At 35.0% G+C, this 16,563-nt stretch overlaps 2 protein-coding genes across 3 annotated transcripts; both read left to right on the top strand.

Annotated features, from left to right (window-relative positions):
* Positions 1–249: 249 nt before the first annotated feature.
* Positions 250–2,288, top strand: LOC105778832 (uncharacterized). Its single transcript, XM_012602594.2, has 2 exons — positions 250–761; positions 1,867–2,288. Exons 1-2 carry the CDS (start codon positions 391–393, stop codon positions 2,105–2,107), a joined length of 612 nt encoding a protein of 203 aa, XP_012458048.1. The 5' UTR covers positions 250–390; the 3' UTR covers positions 2,108–2,288.
* A 5,514-nt stretch (positions 2,289–7,802) lies between these two features.
* Positions 7,803–16,134, top strand: LOC105779863 (brefeldin A-inhibited guanine nucleotide-exchange protein 1). 2 transcript variants are annotated; one of them, XM_012603823.2, is made up of 11 exons: positions 7,803–8,940; positions 9,663–9,980; positions 10,524–10,857; positions 11,085–11,510; positions 11,782–12,074; positions 12,513–12,786; positions 13,061–13,530; positions 13,707–14,028; positions 14,115–14,475; positions 14,566–15,248; positions 15,353–16,134. In XM_012603823.2, exons 1-11 carry the CDS (start codon positions 7,904–7,906, stop codon positions 15,959–15,961), a joined length of 5,127 nt encoding a protein of 1,708 aa, XP_012459277.1. In that variant the 5' UTR covers positions 7,803–7,903; the 3' UTR covers positions 15,962–16,134. The 2 variants fall into 2 exon arrangements, with proteins under 2 accessions (XP_012459277.1, XP_052485083.1); XM_052629123.1 differs by lacking the exon at positions 7,803–8,940 and having other exon boundaries at positions 9,809–9,980; positions 10,514–10,857.
* Positions 16,135–16,563: the final 429 nt, after the last annotated feature.

A 16,563-nucleotide genomic window follows, 5' to 3' on the forward strand; every position in this document is an offset into this window, starting at 1 on the left:
ACCAATAGAAAATATGTACAATTGACTAAAAATATTAGAGTTGTGATTAATTATTTTTAGTTGCTCATTTTCAAAATTTGATAGGGATTAAATAGTTCTACGTCTTTTAGAGGGATCAATTTGCTTCAATATCGATATTGAGAAGGACCAAAAAGGTGTTTTTACCAACAAAGGTTTAATGGATGTAATTTGGTAAATTAGCTGTAATTAAGGTGTCAAAATTAAGAAACCCTTTTCAAAACTTCACGCTCCAAAAAAATCCACACTTTTTCTTATTCAACAACCAAGCTCCGTTTCTTCCCTCACATTTTACGACAATCAAAAACCTCAGAAAAATAAAATTTCCCGGAAAATCTCATTTCTCGATCCTCTCCCAATAACCCTTTAACAATGGAGGATTGCATGAGACTCTGCATGAGAAAGCTAGCGCTTTGGTACACCAAGACGTTTAAGCCCCTCATGACCCACGACGAGCTCGAACCCATTATGGCCACCATGGGTTTCGTCGGCCTCCCGCCGGACCACGGAACTTCGCCGGTCGTTTGGAAGGAATATATCTATCGGGCGTCTCCGGGCTTTTTATGGCGGTGGTCGACGAAGTCTTCGTCCTGTCTGGGTGAACCGCCGACGACGGAGCCGCCTAGACCGAAACTGCCTTACCCAAGGATTGATGGGCTTCACATTTACACTTACCGCGCTTTCCTAGACGCCGTTTACTTTTATCTCGAGATATGCGATATTTCTGAACTCTTCCACATCAGGTACGGATTGCCTTTTTCTTTTTACACTCTTAAAGCTTGTTTGTTGGGAAATCAAGGTTTAAATATTTGCTCCACATTTATTGTGTTAGTTCATTCTTAAATTCTGTGATGATTTTAGCTAAAAACAATAAAAGCAAATAGACAAAGATTATAGTTTCCAATGCAATTTGTATTAGGATGATGTTCATTTCTTTGAAGTTTAATATTTGTTTTTGGTAGATGCTGCTGCTTGAATGTTATAAACAAAATCTAATCATATTTGTATTCAACGGACACCCAAATCCGAGTAACATAATTGGCATAGTTCAATTCTTTAGCTCTCTTAAAGTGGAATCTTAGGTTAAATATGTGATATATGCAACAACAACAAAATATTTGTTAATCGATAAATAGAGCTCATCTAGCTGGAAGAGTTTTTTGTTGACATGTTGAGAAAGTGCGTTCAGCTGGAAGCATTTTCTGAAAATTTCAAATAAAACACATCTAGCTGGACACAATTTCCTAACATGCAGCAGAAATCTCACTCCGCCGGATGAGCTTTCTTGCCAACTGTGCCTGTTTCCCTAAATTTTTCCTAAAAACGCCTATCGACCTATTTGACCAATTAACTTTTTTTTTTCGGACATATATAGTTAATTTAGCTGGAATCTTAATATCTCTTGAATTCGGATTTCTCTGAAATCTTAACATGTCTTAGAGTTTGAATCCAAATATTTTCTCTGTGACTTGAATTTTGGTGTTTGTGTGATGTATGCGTGTAGGGGTAAGTTTATTTTGTTTATATGTTTTTTGAGGATGTTCGAAGGCTCATTATTCCACATTCATATCCAAGTACGTGTGAGATACAGAGTTAAACTTCTTATAAATTTAAGAGTCTTTTTCTATTACTGAAAATGAGAAAACTGAGGTTGAATATCTATGGTTAGCAAATTAAATCCTTGGTATTAAATAAATTTCGAGCTCGATAAGTTTTTGTCTCGATGTTGCCATCGTTATATCTTTGTACCCATGTTTGGATATTAGCTCGATAAGAATACATTCGGAGAAAAATGAAGAGTTGGAGCAAATATAAGCGAACTTTCTGTGCTTTCTTATTCGTGTCTAGGGGAATGCCGCTTTACCGGAGTCACGATCGGAGCCGGAAATGGAGATGTATGGAAGAAGACGATAGTGTGTTCGTTTACAGGGAAGGCACACTAGAGCAAACAACGTATACTTTGTATCATTTCAACAAGACAAACACCAGCTACAATGGTTACAGTTCTATAGTTATACGAGACAAAGGGAACAACAACAATGCTACTGTTAGCAGCTGTTTTGTTCCATTGAAAGACATTATAGTATGACCTTCAAAGGTTATCTCTCAGTTTTCACATGCATGGTTCCATAGTTGTTTTTTTGAAACAGTGATTCCTTTTATCCTCATTAAGAGAGATGAAGAATTTAGAAAGAAACAAACACACAGAGATGTTGAGAAATTGAAAGAAATAGATTACTCCCATGCAATGGCTGTGTGTTTTATATAACTTGCAGCGTGGTCTCTGTGGCTCTCACATGGCGTTGTCTGTCTGTGGTTTATTCTCGGTTTCAAAAAAAAGTTTCATGCTAAAACCCTAATTAGGTCCGTTAATTCTTTTTATCCGTTTTATCATTTAAATAATAAAATATTAAAAATATAATAACAGAACTAGATTTAAGTAAAACTTAAGGGCTTTCTAATTTCTTTTTTAAATTTAAAGTTCAATAAATGAAAATAAAATTCATTTAAAATTTAAAAACACTTTTATTATTTTATACTAAAAAAAGAAAATGACATTTATGGTTAGATTGAGGTTTATCACTATCTGCATTTGTGATGATTGGTTTTTTTTTTCTCTTGTTTGGCTTTATTCGTTTTTCATGTGGTGTACATACCATTATAGTTGACCGAACATGTATTTATATTTATACTTATAATTTACGCATGTTTTTGAAAGGAAAAGGTCTTATATTAATCAATATGCGATTATAACAACATGGAACTTAACATAAAATAAACTGATAAATCAACTCTAGAAAAAAAAAATCAAGGCAAAGCATAAAATCATCTTGTAAATACTAAGGTCAGAAAGGCACAAAACAAAATAAGCGAGCTTCCAATCACTCTCCCTTCAATTGCAAGTCAATGCTCAAAGCAATTGGAGAAATAAGCTCAAGATGCTCTCACTAAGTGCACCAACTTGCCTGCAAATTTGTTGGCTTCCCTATTGATGTGAACTATATCCCAAGTATAATCAGAATTTCTAAATATAAAAGTGGAGTCCACGTTACCTTTTAATGACGAGGTGTTAAAACTGGATTTTTTATCTAATTGACAGAATTCAAGCTATCTGGTTCGATGATAAGTTTATGTGAGATGAACCATCTGTATTCAGTGAAAGCAATAACCGCGACTCATATTGCAAGCAGTTCTGCCGTGATGGAATAAGATTCACCGACTGCTCTTGAGAAAGAGATCAAAACTTCACCAAGTTCTTTAATAAGAACACCTCCAATATCAGCGAGGCCATCCCTCCCTGATGCAGCACCATCAATGTTGAATTTAAGGAAACCAGACTGCGGAGGGTGCCATCTTTTGGATGATCTAGCAAGCTTCTTACGAATAGGAGATTGAATAAGAAGAGGGAAGTGTAAAATGTCATCGAATGATGCCTTAAGAGTCAGGCCACTTGGCTTTGAACCACCAAGCAACCCTAGCAAATATAACATCAATAACTTGAACCCTATCCCATATTTTATTATTGAAGATCATCTCATTTCTGTGAGACCAAATGGACCAAACAACATCAAAGAATAGCATAGAGCATATCTTGTTGCAACACTTAGGGTTAATAGCACAAATCCATGCCATGAAAAACATATCACAGGATTGTTTGGGTCCAACCGCAGGATCTCCCATAACGAAGCACAATGCTGCCAAATAGCCCAACACTCAAGACAACTAAAAAACCAGTGATTTGTTCTCTTCCTCTGAACCACACAATGGGCAGTAGCAAGTGTTAGATGGGATAATATTCCTCTGAGCAAGCTCTAAACAAGTTATTAGCTGTCTCTTACAATTTGTACTTGTAATTGTAGTTGTACTAAGCGAAGCTTTCAGAAAAAACTATATTTTATTTCACTCAAATTAAAGTCTCAATAATCCCATTGCACCCATTGGTGAATATGAGTTTCTAAATTTCTCTTTGGTTGCTTTCTCTTCGTTCTTAGCTAAAGTTTTGTTTATCTGTCGCTTATAATAATCAATAACACGAGTCATATGCTTTGTAGTTGCCACTTTGATGAATTCTCTGCATCAAAAACTCATGAAACTGGTTATAAACTATGGATCCAACATTGCAATTAAGACTATAGCAAAAAGATCTGTAGGTTTTTATTTACTGTAATGAAATTTGATTTTGCTTGAGTCTTGACTAGATCATGTCACCCCAGGAGAGCATCTAAGAGTCTTACAAGCAGCCTAGATATCTTGATCCAGTATCCTATTCACATTATCGTTGTAGCTACGGTTCAACTTCTTTACTCACTACTCGAATTATCTTTGATTTGGTGCTGATTTTGGAGTAATGCCACGATAATATGTTTTTAAAATTTTGTGTTCGGTTAGTCGAATCTTAGATTACGTTTCGTAATAGGATTACGGAAATGTCATATTACGGATGGAATGCTAGATTAACTTGTTTAGTTCATTTGGTTAGGTTGTAAGATCAAGTGTTCAGTTGACGGAATGTAAAATTACTTGGAAACACTTTTTACTCAATTGTCCTTGTTATAGAATTTGTTTTTTTTATAAGTTTAGTTCATTCAATATTTTTTTAGTCTTAATTTCCATAGAATTATGATAAATTTTTATATTGTACTTTTTATTACAATATATATATATATATATATATGTTAATAAGTATTATATGATGCCAAAATAAATTTATAAATCATAATTATAATAATGCATGAAACCATAATTAATATATTAATAAATAAATTATTATGGTCTAGATTTTAAGGTGAACCGTAATGAGATTATACTCTATATTATGACATTTTGATACTATTTCGAAAAATGAAATTACAAAATAACTAAAATATTAACAATCAAAATATTGTAATCTTATTCTACAATATATTCTCATGGGTAGACTTGAACATGGGTTGGGTCAAGTTCAACCCAATGTAAAATTTTAGGCCCATTTTCTAGGCTCAAGCCTGGCTTGAAAAATGAGACTAAAATTCTGTCTAAATCCATCCTAGATAAAAATACTAAACCGAGCTTAACCTGACCCGCTCGTATTAAATTTTTATATTATTTTTTATAAAAACAAAATTAAAAAATATAATACATTAAATATACTACAAACATTAAAATAAATATTTCCCAACAAATTGAAAATACATTAAAAAAAGTTTTTATACTTAAAGAACACTAAGATAGTTATAACTTAGCAAATAAATACATCTAAAATAGTAGCAAAATTAACAATAAAACATGAGTTACACAATATCAAAACAATAATGATAAAATAGTAGCAACATAATAGCAAATGGCAGCAAAACAACAACGAAAAAGAAAGTTTAGGTTGATTAGGGCAGAACTGGGTCCGAACTAAAAAATCTTATCCGAGGCTCAGCCCATTTATAAAACGGGTCTTATTTTTTTTATCCAAGTCCCTTTTTAGGCGGACTTTCAACCTTGAACAGATACCTAACTATGATCAGGTCTACTTGTGAGCCATATCAGGCCTTGTTTCATATTGCTTAAAAAAGACACTTTTGGCTTGAAAATCATTTTAAAAAAAAACTGTGCTAAACAAGCTGTTTTTGGTTGAATTTTTTGACTTTTCAAAAGAACTTTCGGTGCTTAATTACTTTTTCACCCCCTCCAACATGGTACTTCACATTTTTTTATTGGTGCTTAATTACAAATGTGTTAAAATCATTAATTAAAAATAAAAAAATATTTTTTAAAATAATACAAATATGTTAATATCTAATTACAAATATTTAATTATTTAAAATATAATTTATATATTCTAATTAAATTTTATAAATATTAGTTTTATTGCTTAAAAATATTTAAAATTTATATTTAATATATTAAAATATTAAAAACAATTTATAATAAATTATTTTATATTCTTACTAAAATATAATAGTATTAATTAATTTGAACATTATTTAAATACATTATATAATAAATGGATATTTTATTTTAAAAAATACTTTTTGACAACAATATTAAACATTCAAATCTTAAACTAAAATTTTCAAAAAATTTTAAAAAATTTTTAAAAGCACTTTTTTAAAATCAATACTAAATAAATGAAACAGCAAGAGACATATATAAAATAGTAGAAGTTAAGTAACCGTTGAGTAGAAGTACAACAATGGTAATGGACCCTCAGTTGAGCTAATCTCGCCAACATCACCTGCGTTGACCACTATTGACTTCTCCCCCTTTCTACTTTTCTTCTCTGCCATCCTTCCAAAACCTTTTCCACACCTCCTTTTTAATAAAACCGAATTTAATTTCTATTTATTGTTTGTAAATATTTTTATGGTTCTAATTTTATTTGACAATTAAAAAAAAGGTAAACTTTAAAAATAGTTACTTTTGTTTGCTCCAGATTATATTTTAGTCACTTACGTTGTCGTTTTATTACGAAGTGGTCATTCTACCGTTAAACTCCGTTACCTCCCTAACGGCAGTCCTACGTGACAGTCCAAATGAGTTTTAAATACCAACTTAGATGTCCATATGCTAGGATGAAAATAGGTTTTTAATTAAATAAATTTAATTTGGACTATTATGCAGGACATAAAAGTTGGCATTTGAAACCCATTTGGACTTTCACGTAGGACTACATTTAGAAAGGTAACGAAGCTTAACGGTAGAGTGACCACTATATAACAAAACGATAACGTAAGTGGCTAAAACATAACATTTCAAATATAAATGATTAAAATATAATCGAGATGAATAAAAGTGACTATTTTTATAGTTTACCCTTAAAAAATAAGATCAAACATATGTTATGAATTATTTATAATATTTATTATTCAATTAAAGTTTAATTATTTAATTCAATTACACAGTTTCAATCAATTGAATAAAAATAGAAGTCATGTGTGACAATTAAAATGGACTAAACAACAAAAGAAAATATTAAAATAGATTTATCTCATTCTTAATGTTCACGTGACATTAAGACAGTAAAATTAATTAAGGCAAATTAAGGAAAAGGGGTTAATATATTATTTAGTATTTATTTTTTAGTTTTAATGTTTAATTTGGTATTTGGGTTTGACTTTAATATTCACTTTAATACTTTGCTTTTCTCAATTTGATACTGAATCAATTTGGTATCTGAGTTTTTTCTTTGATTCAATTAAAAGACTATTGAGTGTTTTTGTTATGTGTCCCCTAGGAGAGGGGAATCGAGTTTTTATAAGATACAGTTACTGTTCATTGAAATAACGTCTTAAGTAGGCTCCATGCATGCCAACATGTATACCGCTCTAGACTTAACAAGTGTTTATCGTATCATGCGCTTGATTTCACATCCTTTGCCTGCGAACACCTAATAACATACATGCAAACTTGGCTCGCAAGCCCTTAATATCTCTACCTTGTGGGGCCTAAGTTCCTCTGCATCTACTTGGGTTGTGGGTCAGTTGTTCGGGGTTATGTTTGCGTTTCGCGTCGATAACGGAAAATACCATAACAATATAGTCCCCTTTGGTTCTAAGAAGGGTTATTAAGTGGCGCTTCTTAGAATCGATGTTTTTTTCTAGAAAACACATGTCAAATAATTATTGGGCTACATGATGCTTTTATTTTAGGTATCAATTTGAATATTAAAATCAAACTCAGGTACCAATTTGAAGTAAACAAATTTAAGTACTAAATTGAATATTATAGCTAAACTCAGGTATGGAATGACATATTAAGCCGAAAATTAAACTTTTAGAAAGAACAGAAGCTTAAGCAGATCTCGATTGATACTAATTTCCAAAGTATTTCAAATTCTCATGACTTCGCATTGATTTCAACCAAACACAGACATTGCATTTCACAGATCTGAAAAACCCTAAGAAGCAGGACTTTGATGTCAGCTTCCCAAACACTCGGCGGCCCGTCGCGGTGCGGCCGCGTGCTTGGCCCATCTCTCGACAAGATCATCAAAAATGCCGCCTGGCGGAAACACTCTCACCTTGTTTCCTCATGCAAATCCGTTCTAGACAAGCTTGAGACTCTCCCCGACGCCGCCTTACCTGATCCGTCTTCTCCTTTGCTCGGCCTTTCCTCTTCCGACGCCGACTTCGTTCTAAATCCTATCCTACTCGCTCTCGACTCCAATTATGCCAAAGTTGCCGATCCCGCCCTCGAATGTGTCTTCAAATTGTTCTCTGCCGGCGTCGTTCGCGGCGAGATCGACGGAAAAATCTCCGATTCGATCATGTACAAGATTGTCGATAGTGTATGCAAAGTCGGCGGCATTGGCGAGGAATCAGTCGAGCTCGCTGTGCTTCGAGCTTTACTTTCCGCCGTTCGATGTCCCTGTGTTTTGATCCGTGGGGATTGCTTGCTTCAGGTAGTTAGAACTTTGTACAACATATATTTAGGTGGTTTAAATGGAACCAATCAGATCTGTGCTAAGTCCGTTTTAGCTCAAATTATGCTCATCATATTCTCCCGTGCTGACGAAGACTCCATGGATGTTTCTATTACAACAGTGTCAGTTAGTGAGCTTTTAGAGTTTACTGATAAAAACTTAAATGAAGGGAATTCAATCTATTTTTGTCAGAATTTCGTTAGTGAGGTTATGAGTGCTAGTGAAGGGGTACCAGATTTGAAGCTTTCGCAGCCGGTTCCAGTGTCGCAAAATGGTGAGTCTAAGGACGAGGGGGAGGAAATTGGGTCGGAAAAGATGAAGGACGAGGTGGAATTGTGTCCTGGTGGGATTAGTAGTAAAATTAGGGAGGATGGATTTATTGTTTTTAAGAATTTGTGCAAGTTATCAATGAAATTTTCATCCCAGGAGAATCCTGAAGATCAGGTTCTTTTGAGAGGGAAGACATTATCTTTGGAACTTCTCAAGGTTATTATGGATGATGGGGGTTCAATTTGGTGCTCAAATGAGAGGCAAGTTGTTCTATGTTATTCCTTGATATATGCACTTATTATTAATATAATTAGTTAATATGGTTGCTTGCATGTTGTTATATTACTTTAGGCACTATCTTCGATAGTTATTAGATTTTTCATATAGTAGTTGGTCTACTAGTAATATTATTGTTGTTTTAAGAACTTTAAAGTGGTAATGAATCTTTAGATTTTGGGTGTTTGCTAACCTAATCCTGATGTCAGTGTTATATGATTCAGTAAATTATAAGTTCTGTTTTGGGGGGAGGCTGGGAGGGTAGGTTATTGAAGTTTAATTTCTACAGCCAGATAAAGCATAAAAAGGCATTTAGGTTCATATTCTGAAAATGGACGGTCTTGAGCCTCCAAATATGAGGGAAAATTTAGAAAACACTGAACAAACCTGTCAGACATGTAGCTGGTTCAAATAGTCATCCCCAGTTCTTGGCATGGTGACTCCCAAAATAACCATTAGCTTTCAAATTCTGTCATACTTGGTGGATTTTACATGAATTATCTGAAGAATCATTTTTTAGCTAGTAGTTATTCGAAATAAAATGAAAATGCTCCAAAACCATTATTAGTGTTTTTTATATGATTTATTTTTTTTCTTGCAAGTTTTGAATGTCATGTAGCATATACAATAAATAGCTCGCTTGTTTTCTTGTGATCTTCTGTTAAGTTTGTTCTAATCTTCTTATATCATGTGGTACATCATGCAGGTTTCTTAATGCAATTAAGCAATTTCTCTGCTTATCATTGTTAAAAAACAGTGCATTGTCAGTGATGTCCATTTTCCAGCTCCAGTGTTCTATTTTTATGAGCTTGTTGACAAAATATAGATCAGGGCTGAAAGCTGAAATTGGAATATTCTTTCCCATGCTAATCCTACGAGTTCTAGAGAATGTTCTCCAGCCAAGTTTTCTACAGAAAATGACCATCCTTAATATGTTGGAAAAGATTGCTGGAGATTCACAGATTATCATTGATATATTTGTGAACTACGACTGTGATGTGGATTCACCTAATATATTTGAAAGGTATCTCTTTTCCTAATAATTGTCCATGCAAATGTTTAACATGAGTGCTGGTCTCTTGTCATCTTGTCTATTTGTCATACCAAATTTTCAATAGAAGTATCCAGCAATCATATGTGAAATCCTATATGAAATTGAAACATGTTCTCAAATTTTTGCTTAGGAAGGTAGTTCAATATAGGAAATCACTTGAACACCAGTTTTTGGCTAATGTTCTCAGAGCATGCTTTTTGCTTCGTTTCTAATGTAGTTCTTTTAAGTACTCATTCTTTGTTATTTCTTAATATTGTACTTCAATAAAATGGCTCTTTTTATCAAATAATATGGTGAAATCATTTATGAATTTGATACCTTTTCTCAAATTTTGCAAAAGGATTGTACGTCAACTTAGGAATTAACTGAAACACCAGTCATCTCATGATGTTCTCAGAGCTGGCTTTATCTCATTTTGTAATATGTTTTTTTAATTTCTCGTTCTTTTATTTCATAGATGCACACTTTAGTAAAATGTATTAAAGCTCTTATAATCCCATCAGATGTTTGCAGGATTGTCAATGGCCTTCTGAAAACTGCTCTAGGGCCACCACCGGGTTCAACCACAACTTTGTCTGCAGTCCAGGATATTACTTTTCGGCATGAATCAGTGAAGTGCTTAGTTGGCATCATCAAGTCAATGGGAGCTTGGATGGACCAACAGCTGAAGATAGGTGATTCAGATTTGCCTAGTGGCTCTGAGAGTGAAACTTCAGCAGAGAGCCATTTAACCCCAAGTGCAGAAGATGGAGTTGTCCCTGATTATGAATTACATCTGGAATTAAATTCTGAATTGTCAGATTCTGCTACTCTTGAGCAACGCCGGGCTTACAAGATTGAACTCCAGGTTAGTTATTGCTTTAAGTGGGGATAGAGCATGAATGTATCTTCATGTCGTAGTTATTTAGTTAATAAATTTTAAGAGAGGGTTGCCTTGATATATCATGATAATTTTCCATATTTCTACTGGCTTTTGTTCTTTCATGTATTTTTATGTAGCTTCCTTATATATTTAGTTCTCTCCTTTCCTTCACAAGCTTGGTTTTAGTGACAGCTTTACTGGGTTACATGCAGAAAGGAGTCCAATTGTTTAACAAGAAGCCATCCAAAGGCATCGAGTTTCTTATAAAAACCAAAAAAGTTGGCAACTCTCCCGAGGAAGTGGCTTCTTTTCTTAAGAAAAACACTGCTGGGCTGAATGAAACCATGATTGGTGATTATTTGGGTGAAAGGGAGGAATTTGCTTTGAGAGTCATGCATGCCTACGTAGATTCCTTTAATTTCAAATCTATAGATTTTGGTGAAGCAATAAGGTTCCTCCTAAGTGGCTTCAGGTTGCCAGGAGAGGCACAGAAAATTGACCGCATCATGGAAAAGTTTGCTGAGCGCTATTGTAAATGCAATCCAAACTCATTTACTAGTGCAGATACTGCTTATGTACTGGCATACTCTGTCATAATGCTCAACACTGATGCCCATAATAGCATGGTCAAAGATAAGGTTTGTTTATGAAATATGTTGTTTCTTTAGCATGTCACTTAATTGCGGGCTTTTGCTTCACTTGCTTGCTTATGTATGTACTTGTTTTTCAGAGAACCTTAATGATCTATTGTGGGGCTCGTAAGCCACTCTGATGCTTTAAATTCTACCGACAAAAATATGGAATTTTGCTTGTACTCTCGCAAATTATGTTTTTAGTTTTACAGAAGATAAGTTTACAGTAGATTTGATTCTGTTGTTATTTCTATTATATATTTGCTTCCGTATACAGATGACCAAGTCTGATTTCATCCGAAACAACCGAGGAATAGATGATGGCAAGGATTTACCTGAGGAGTATCTTGGTGCTCTTTATGATCAGATTGTGAAAAATGAAATTAAGATAAATGCTGATTCTTCTGTTCCTCAAAGCAAGCAGGCGAACAGCTTAAATAAGTTATTGGGTTTAGATGGTATACTCAATCTCGTCAGTTGGAAGCAAACTGAAGAAAAGCCATTGGGTGCAAATGGGCATCTTATTAGACATATCCAAGAGCAGTTTAAGGCAAAGTCGGGAAAATCAGAGTAAGTTCTAGTCTAATGCATTTACAAGGTTTGCTATTTCCAAAATGAGTGGCGGGGAAGGAATAGTAGAAGTTTGGCATCTCTATGGGTCAGATATCAGTTACGTCTTGAATCTTAGTCACAGTTTGATAGTTTTAACCATGTATGCTTCCTTCATACCATTTATCTGTGAGCTTAAGATGAATTTTTCACATGTTCTTCCATATGGTTGCCATGGCTTGTGATATGTTGGTTGGAAAATGAACTCACTTGATATTTAGTTGATAACAACACACATTATTAAACAAAGAGGATTCTTTTCTTCTACCTTCCTCTATTCTCTCCATCCTGCTTTTGTATTAAATTAATCTTTATTCTTTTATCATCCCAAAGTTTCCCCAAAGACCAACTGCGTAATGTCTGTTAATGATAGTCTTTTTCCCTCTTTTGCTGTTGCAGGTCTGTTTATCATGCTGTTTCAGATATAGCAATCTTGAGGTTTATGGTGGAGGTCTGCTGGGGACCCATGCTGGCTGCATTTAGTGTCACACTTGACCAAAGTGATGATAGACTCACTACCACTCAGTGCATACTGGGCTTTCGATATTCTGTGCATGTAACTGCAGTAATGGGCTTGCAGACGCAGAGAGATGCTTTTGTCACATCTGTGGCGAAATTCACTTTTCTCCATTGTGCTGCAGATATGAAACAAAAGAATGTTGATGCTGTAAAGGTAAGTAATGGTTTTGCACATAACAACAAAGAACGGAATCTTCCCCCTGGATTTCTCATATGCTATATTGTGGGAAGAATTAGAATTGCTGCATCTGAATGCTTGCACATGCATCCTCCCACCACAAATGCCAGAAAATCTGTTTGTTCTGCATTATACTTTTTGATGCTTTTTGCTTCCTTTTTCTTGGGATTTGCTTTGATATGGTACAAGTTTCTTTCTGTTATGCGTTCTTCTTTATATCTCACTTGTTGAAACATTTACCTTTTTACAGGCAATAATATCTATAGCCATTGAAGATGGTAACCATCTTCAGGAAGCCTGGGAGCATATATTGACATGCCTGTCCAGAATTGAGCATTTGCAACTGTTGGGAGAAGGTGCAACAACTGATGCATCCTTTTTATCTGTGTCTAACACTGAACAATCTCTGATGAAAAAAGGAACTCTCCAGAATCCAGCTGTGATGGCAGTCGTCCTAGGGGGTTCATATGATAGCACCACTGTTGGAGTTAATAGTTCAAGACTTGTAACTCCTGAGCAGATTAACCACTTCATTGCAAACTTGAATTTATTGGACCAGATAGGAAATTTCGAGTTGAACCATGTTTTTGCACATAGCCAAAGGTTAAACAGTGAAGCAATAGTGGCATTTGTGAAAGCCCTCTGCAAAGTTTCTATGTTAGAGTTGCAGTCTCCAACAGACCCTCGTGTTTTTAGCCTCATAAAACTAGTTGAAATTGCGTAAGATTCTGATCTTTTTCTTTTAGAAAATTTCCTATACTTCTATCTCCAACAGATCCTCAAGTTTTTAGCCTCATCGATCAATTTGTCATTGCTCTCTCCAGCAGCTCTCTATCTCTCCCCCTCCTCCTTTATGCTCCTATGGAAAGTACTTATTCTGGAATGTTATATTGCAGGCATTACAATATGAACCGCATCAGATTAGTTTGGTCTCGAATGTGGAATGTTCTTTCCGATTTCTTTGTTTCAGTTGGATTGTCTGAGAGTTTATCTGTAGCAATTTTTGTGATGGATTCATTGCGGCAGCTTGCTATGAAGTTCTTAGAACGTGAGGAATTAGCAAACTATAATTTTCAGAATCAATTTTTGAGGCCATTTGTGATTATCATGCAGAAAAGCAACTCTGCAGAAATAAGGGAATTAATAGTTCGATGCATTTCCCAGATGGTCCTTAGCCGTGTCACTAATGTGAAATCTGGATGGAAAAGTGTTTTTATGGTATGATAAGTCTCATGTGAGTTTTAAGTTGTCATGCAAACTTCGATAACCTTTCATTTCACAAAACCCTTTTCTTTCTCTCTCAGGTGTTCACAGCTGCTGCTGCTGATGAGCGGAAGAATATTGTCTTGTTGGCTTTTGAGACAATGGAAAAAATAGTGCGAGAATACTTTCCTCATATAACTGAGACGGATGCGACCGTTTTTACTGATTGCGTAAGATGCCTCATCAAGTTCACAAATAGCAGGTTTAACAATGATGCTAGCCTCAATGCTATTGCATTTCTCCGGTTTTGTGCTGTCAAACTTGCTGAGGGTGGATTTGTTTGCACTAATAAGAGCTCAGATGATGGTTCATCTGTTTCAAGTATAAATAAGGATGATTCAGATGTAAAAGGTTTCGCTTATATAGACGATCATGGATCATATTGGCTTCCTTTGCTAACAGGTAACCTGCTAGTTTAGTTTCTTGAGAATCCTATAGCCTCGTTGACACTGTTATGCAATACAGATGAATGATTGTCTATTGTTGTTACAGGTTTATCAAAACTAACATCTGACTCAAGATTAGATATCCGAAAGAGTTCAGTGGAAGTGCTTTTCAACATCCTGAAGGATCACGGTCATCTTTTCTCACGAGTATTCTGGGTTGGCATTTTTAATTCTGTTGTTCTCCCCATATTTGATGGTGTATGTGGAAGGAGAGAGATGCCTGTAAAAGATGAGCAAAATTTACCAACTTTAAGATCTTCTCATCATGATGGAAGTACATGGGACACTGAAACTTCCACCGTGGCAGCACAGTGTCTAGTGGATCTATATATTGGTTTTTACAGTGTATTGAGGCCCCAGCTATCAAATGTGTTATCAGTACTGACAGGATACTTGAGAAGCTCAATCCAGGGTCCGGCAAGCAATGGGGTTGTGGCAATGTTCCGTTTGATAGGAGAATTAGGAAGCAGACTCTCAGAAGAGGAATGGCGAGAAATCTGTCTAGCTATAAAAGAAGCAGCCATATCAATGTTCCCAGGGTTTATGAAGCTTTTGAGAACCATGGATGACATTGAGGTGCCTGACAATTCTCCATCCCGTTCTAGTACTGAAGCAAGTACTGATCATGGATTTACCGATCATGAGCTTGAGGACGCTAATCTGCAAACTGCGGCTTACGTGGTTTCAAAAATGAAGAGTCATATTGCCATACAGCTGCTCATTATGCAGGTCCTCCCATTACACGCTATATTCTCCGTACTCAAATAATGCTTCGATATGATGCCATTGGAACATACAAAACATTCATAATTGTTGTCTATTCATTATTTCAGGTTATAATTGACATGTACAAAACAAATCTACAATTCTTGTCAGCTGCCAACATCAACATCATTGTCGACATAGTGTCTTCCGTTGCATCCCATGCTCAGGAACTGAACTCTGAGACTACCCTGCGGAAGAAAATACAGAAAGCGTGTTCAATCTTAGAGCTCTCGGATCCTCCTTTGGTTCACTTCGAAAATGAGGCTTATCAAAATTACCTCAATTTCCTCCAAGATTTAATCAAAAACAATCCATCCGTTGTCGAGAAGATGAACCTAGAATCACAACTCGTGGCAGTGTGTGAAAAAATATTGCAGATATACCTCAACTGTACCATTAACCAGAATACGGTACAGATATCAGTTAACGAGCCAACGTCCCGTTGGGTACTACCATTGGGTTCAGCCAAAAGGGAAGAATTGGCAGCAAGAACATCTTTACTTGTGTCAGCATTGAAGACTTTGAGTGGTTTGGAGAAGGATCGCTTTAGAAAATACATTGCAAGATTCTTTCATCTGTTAGTCGCTCTGATACGGTGCGAGCATAGCTCCAGCGAAGTTCAACGTGTTCTAAGCGACTTATTCCAGTCATCTATAGGTCCAATAATAAAGCAATAACACCTGCAAATACATATATATGTATATGTATACGTATATGTCATCATTATATAACAGTTTTGTACCATATTCTGAATTTTGCCTTCTCTTTTTGAATTTCTTTTTCAGAAGAAGATGAGTGTATAATGTTAAATTTACATCCTGGTTATATGTATTGTTCAAATTGGAAGCTACCCTTATGGTATCTATTTTTGTAGCATATCATGAGTTCCTTCATGAATTTAATTGTCATTTTTAAGATGGCAGGCTTAGCAGTGGCAGTAGCCGGAAAGCTAGTGAAAGACGTTGACTTTTGAAGGTCTGTCTCATTCGATTTAAAATTGGACCTGCAATCTATTGTAGTGTTTTTTCTCAACCGTTTTCATTAATTTTTTTTTATTTCGTTGAATTCAAGCTATCCATCACCGATAGCAACGACTAATTCTCTCTTTACGGGTGTTTTTTGCAGAGATAAATGACTAGTTATGAAATGTATTTCATTTTCATGAATAAAGGTTGAACTTTCGACCACATAATTAAAGGATGAAATGAGTAACCACCTCGTCACACTATTAATCATACATATCTTTTTATAGTTTAAACTAATATTTGTATAAATAATT

Source organism: Gossypium raimondii, chromosome 4 (genome assembly GCF_025698545.1).
Source record: "Gossypium raimondii isolate GPD5lz chromosome 4, ASM2569854v1, whole genome shotgun sequence".
Taxonomy (NCBI): domain Eukaryota; kingdom Viridiplantae; phylum Streptophyta; class Magnoliopsida; order Malvales; family Malvaceae; genus Gossypium; species Gossypium raimondii.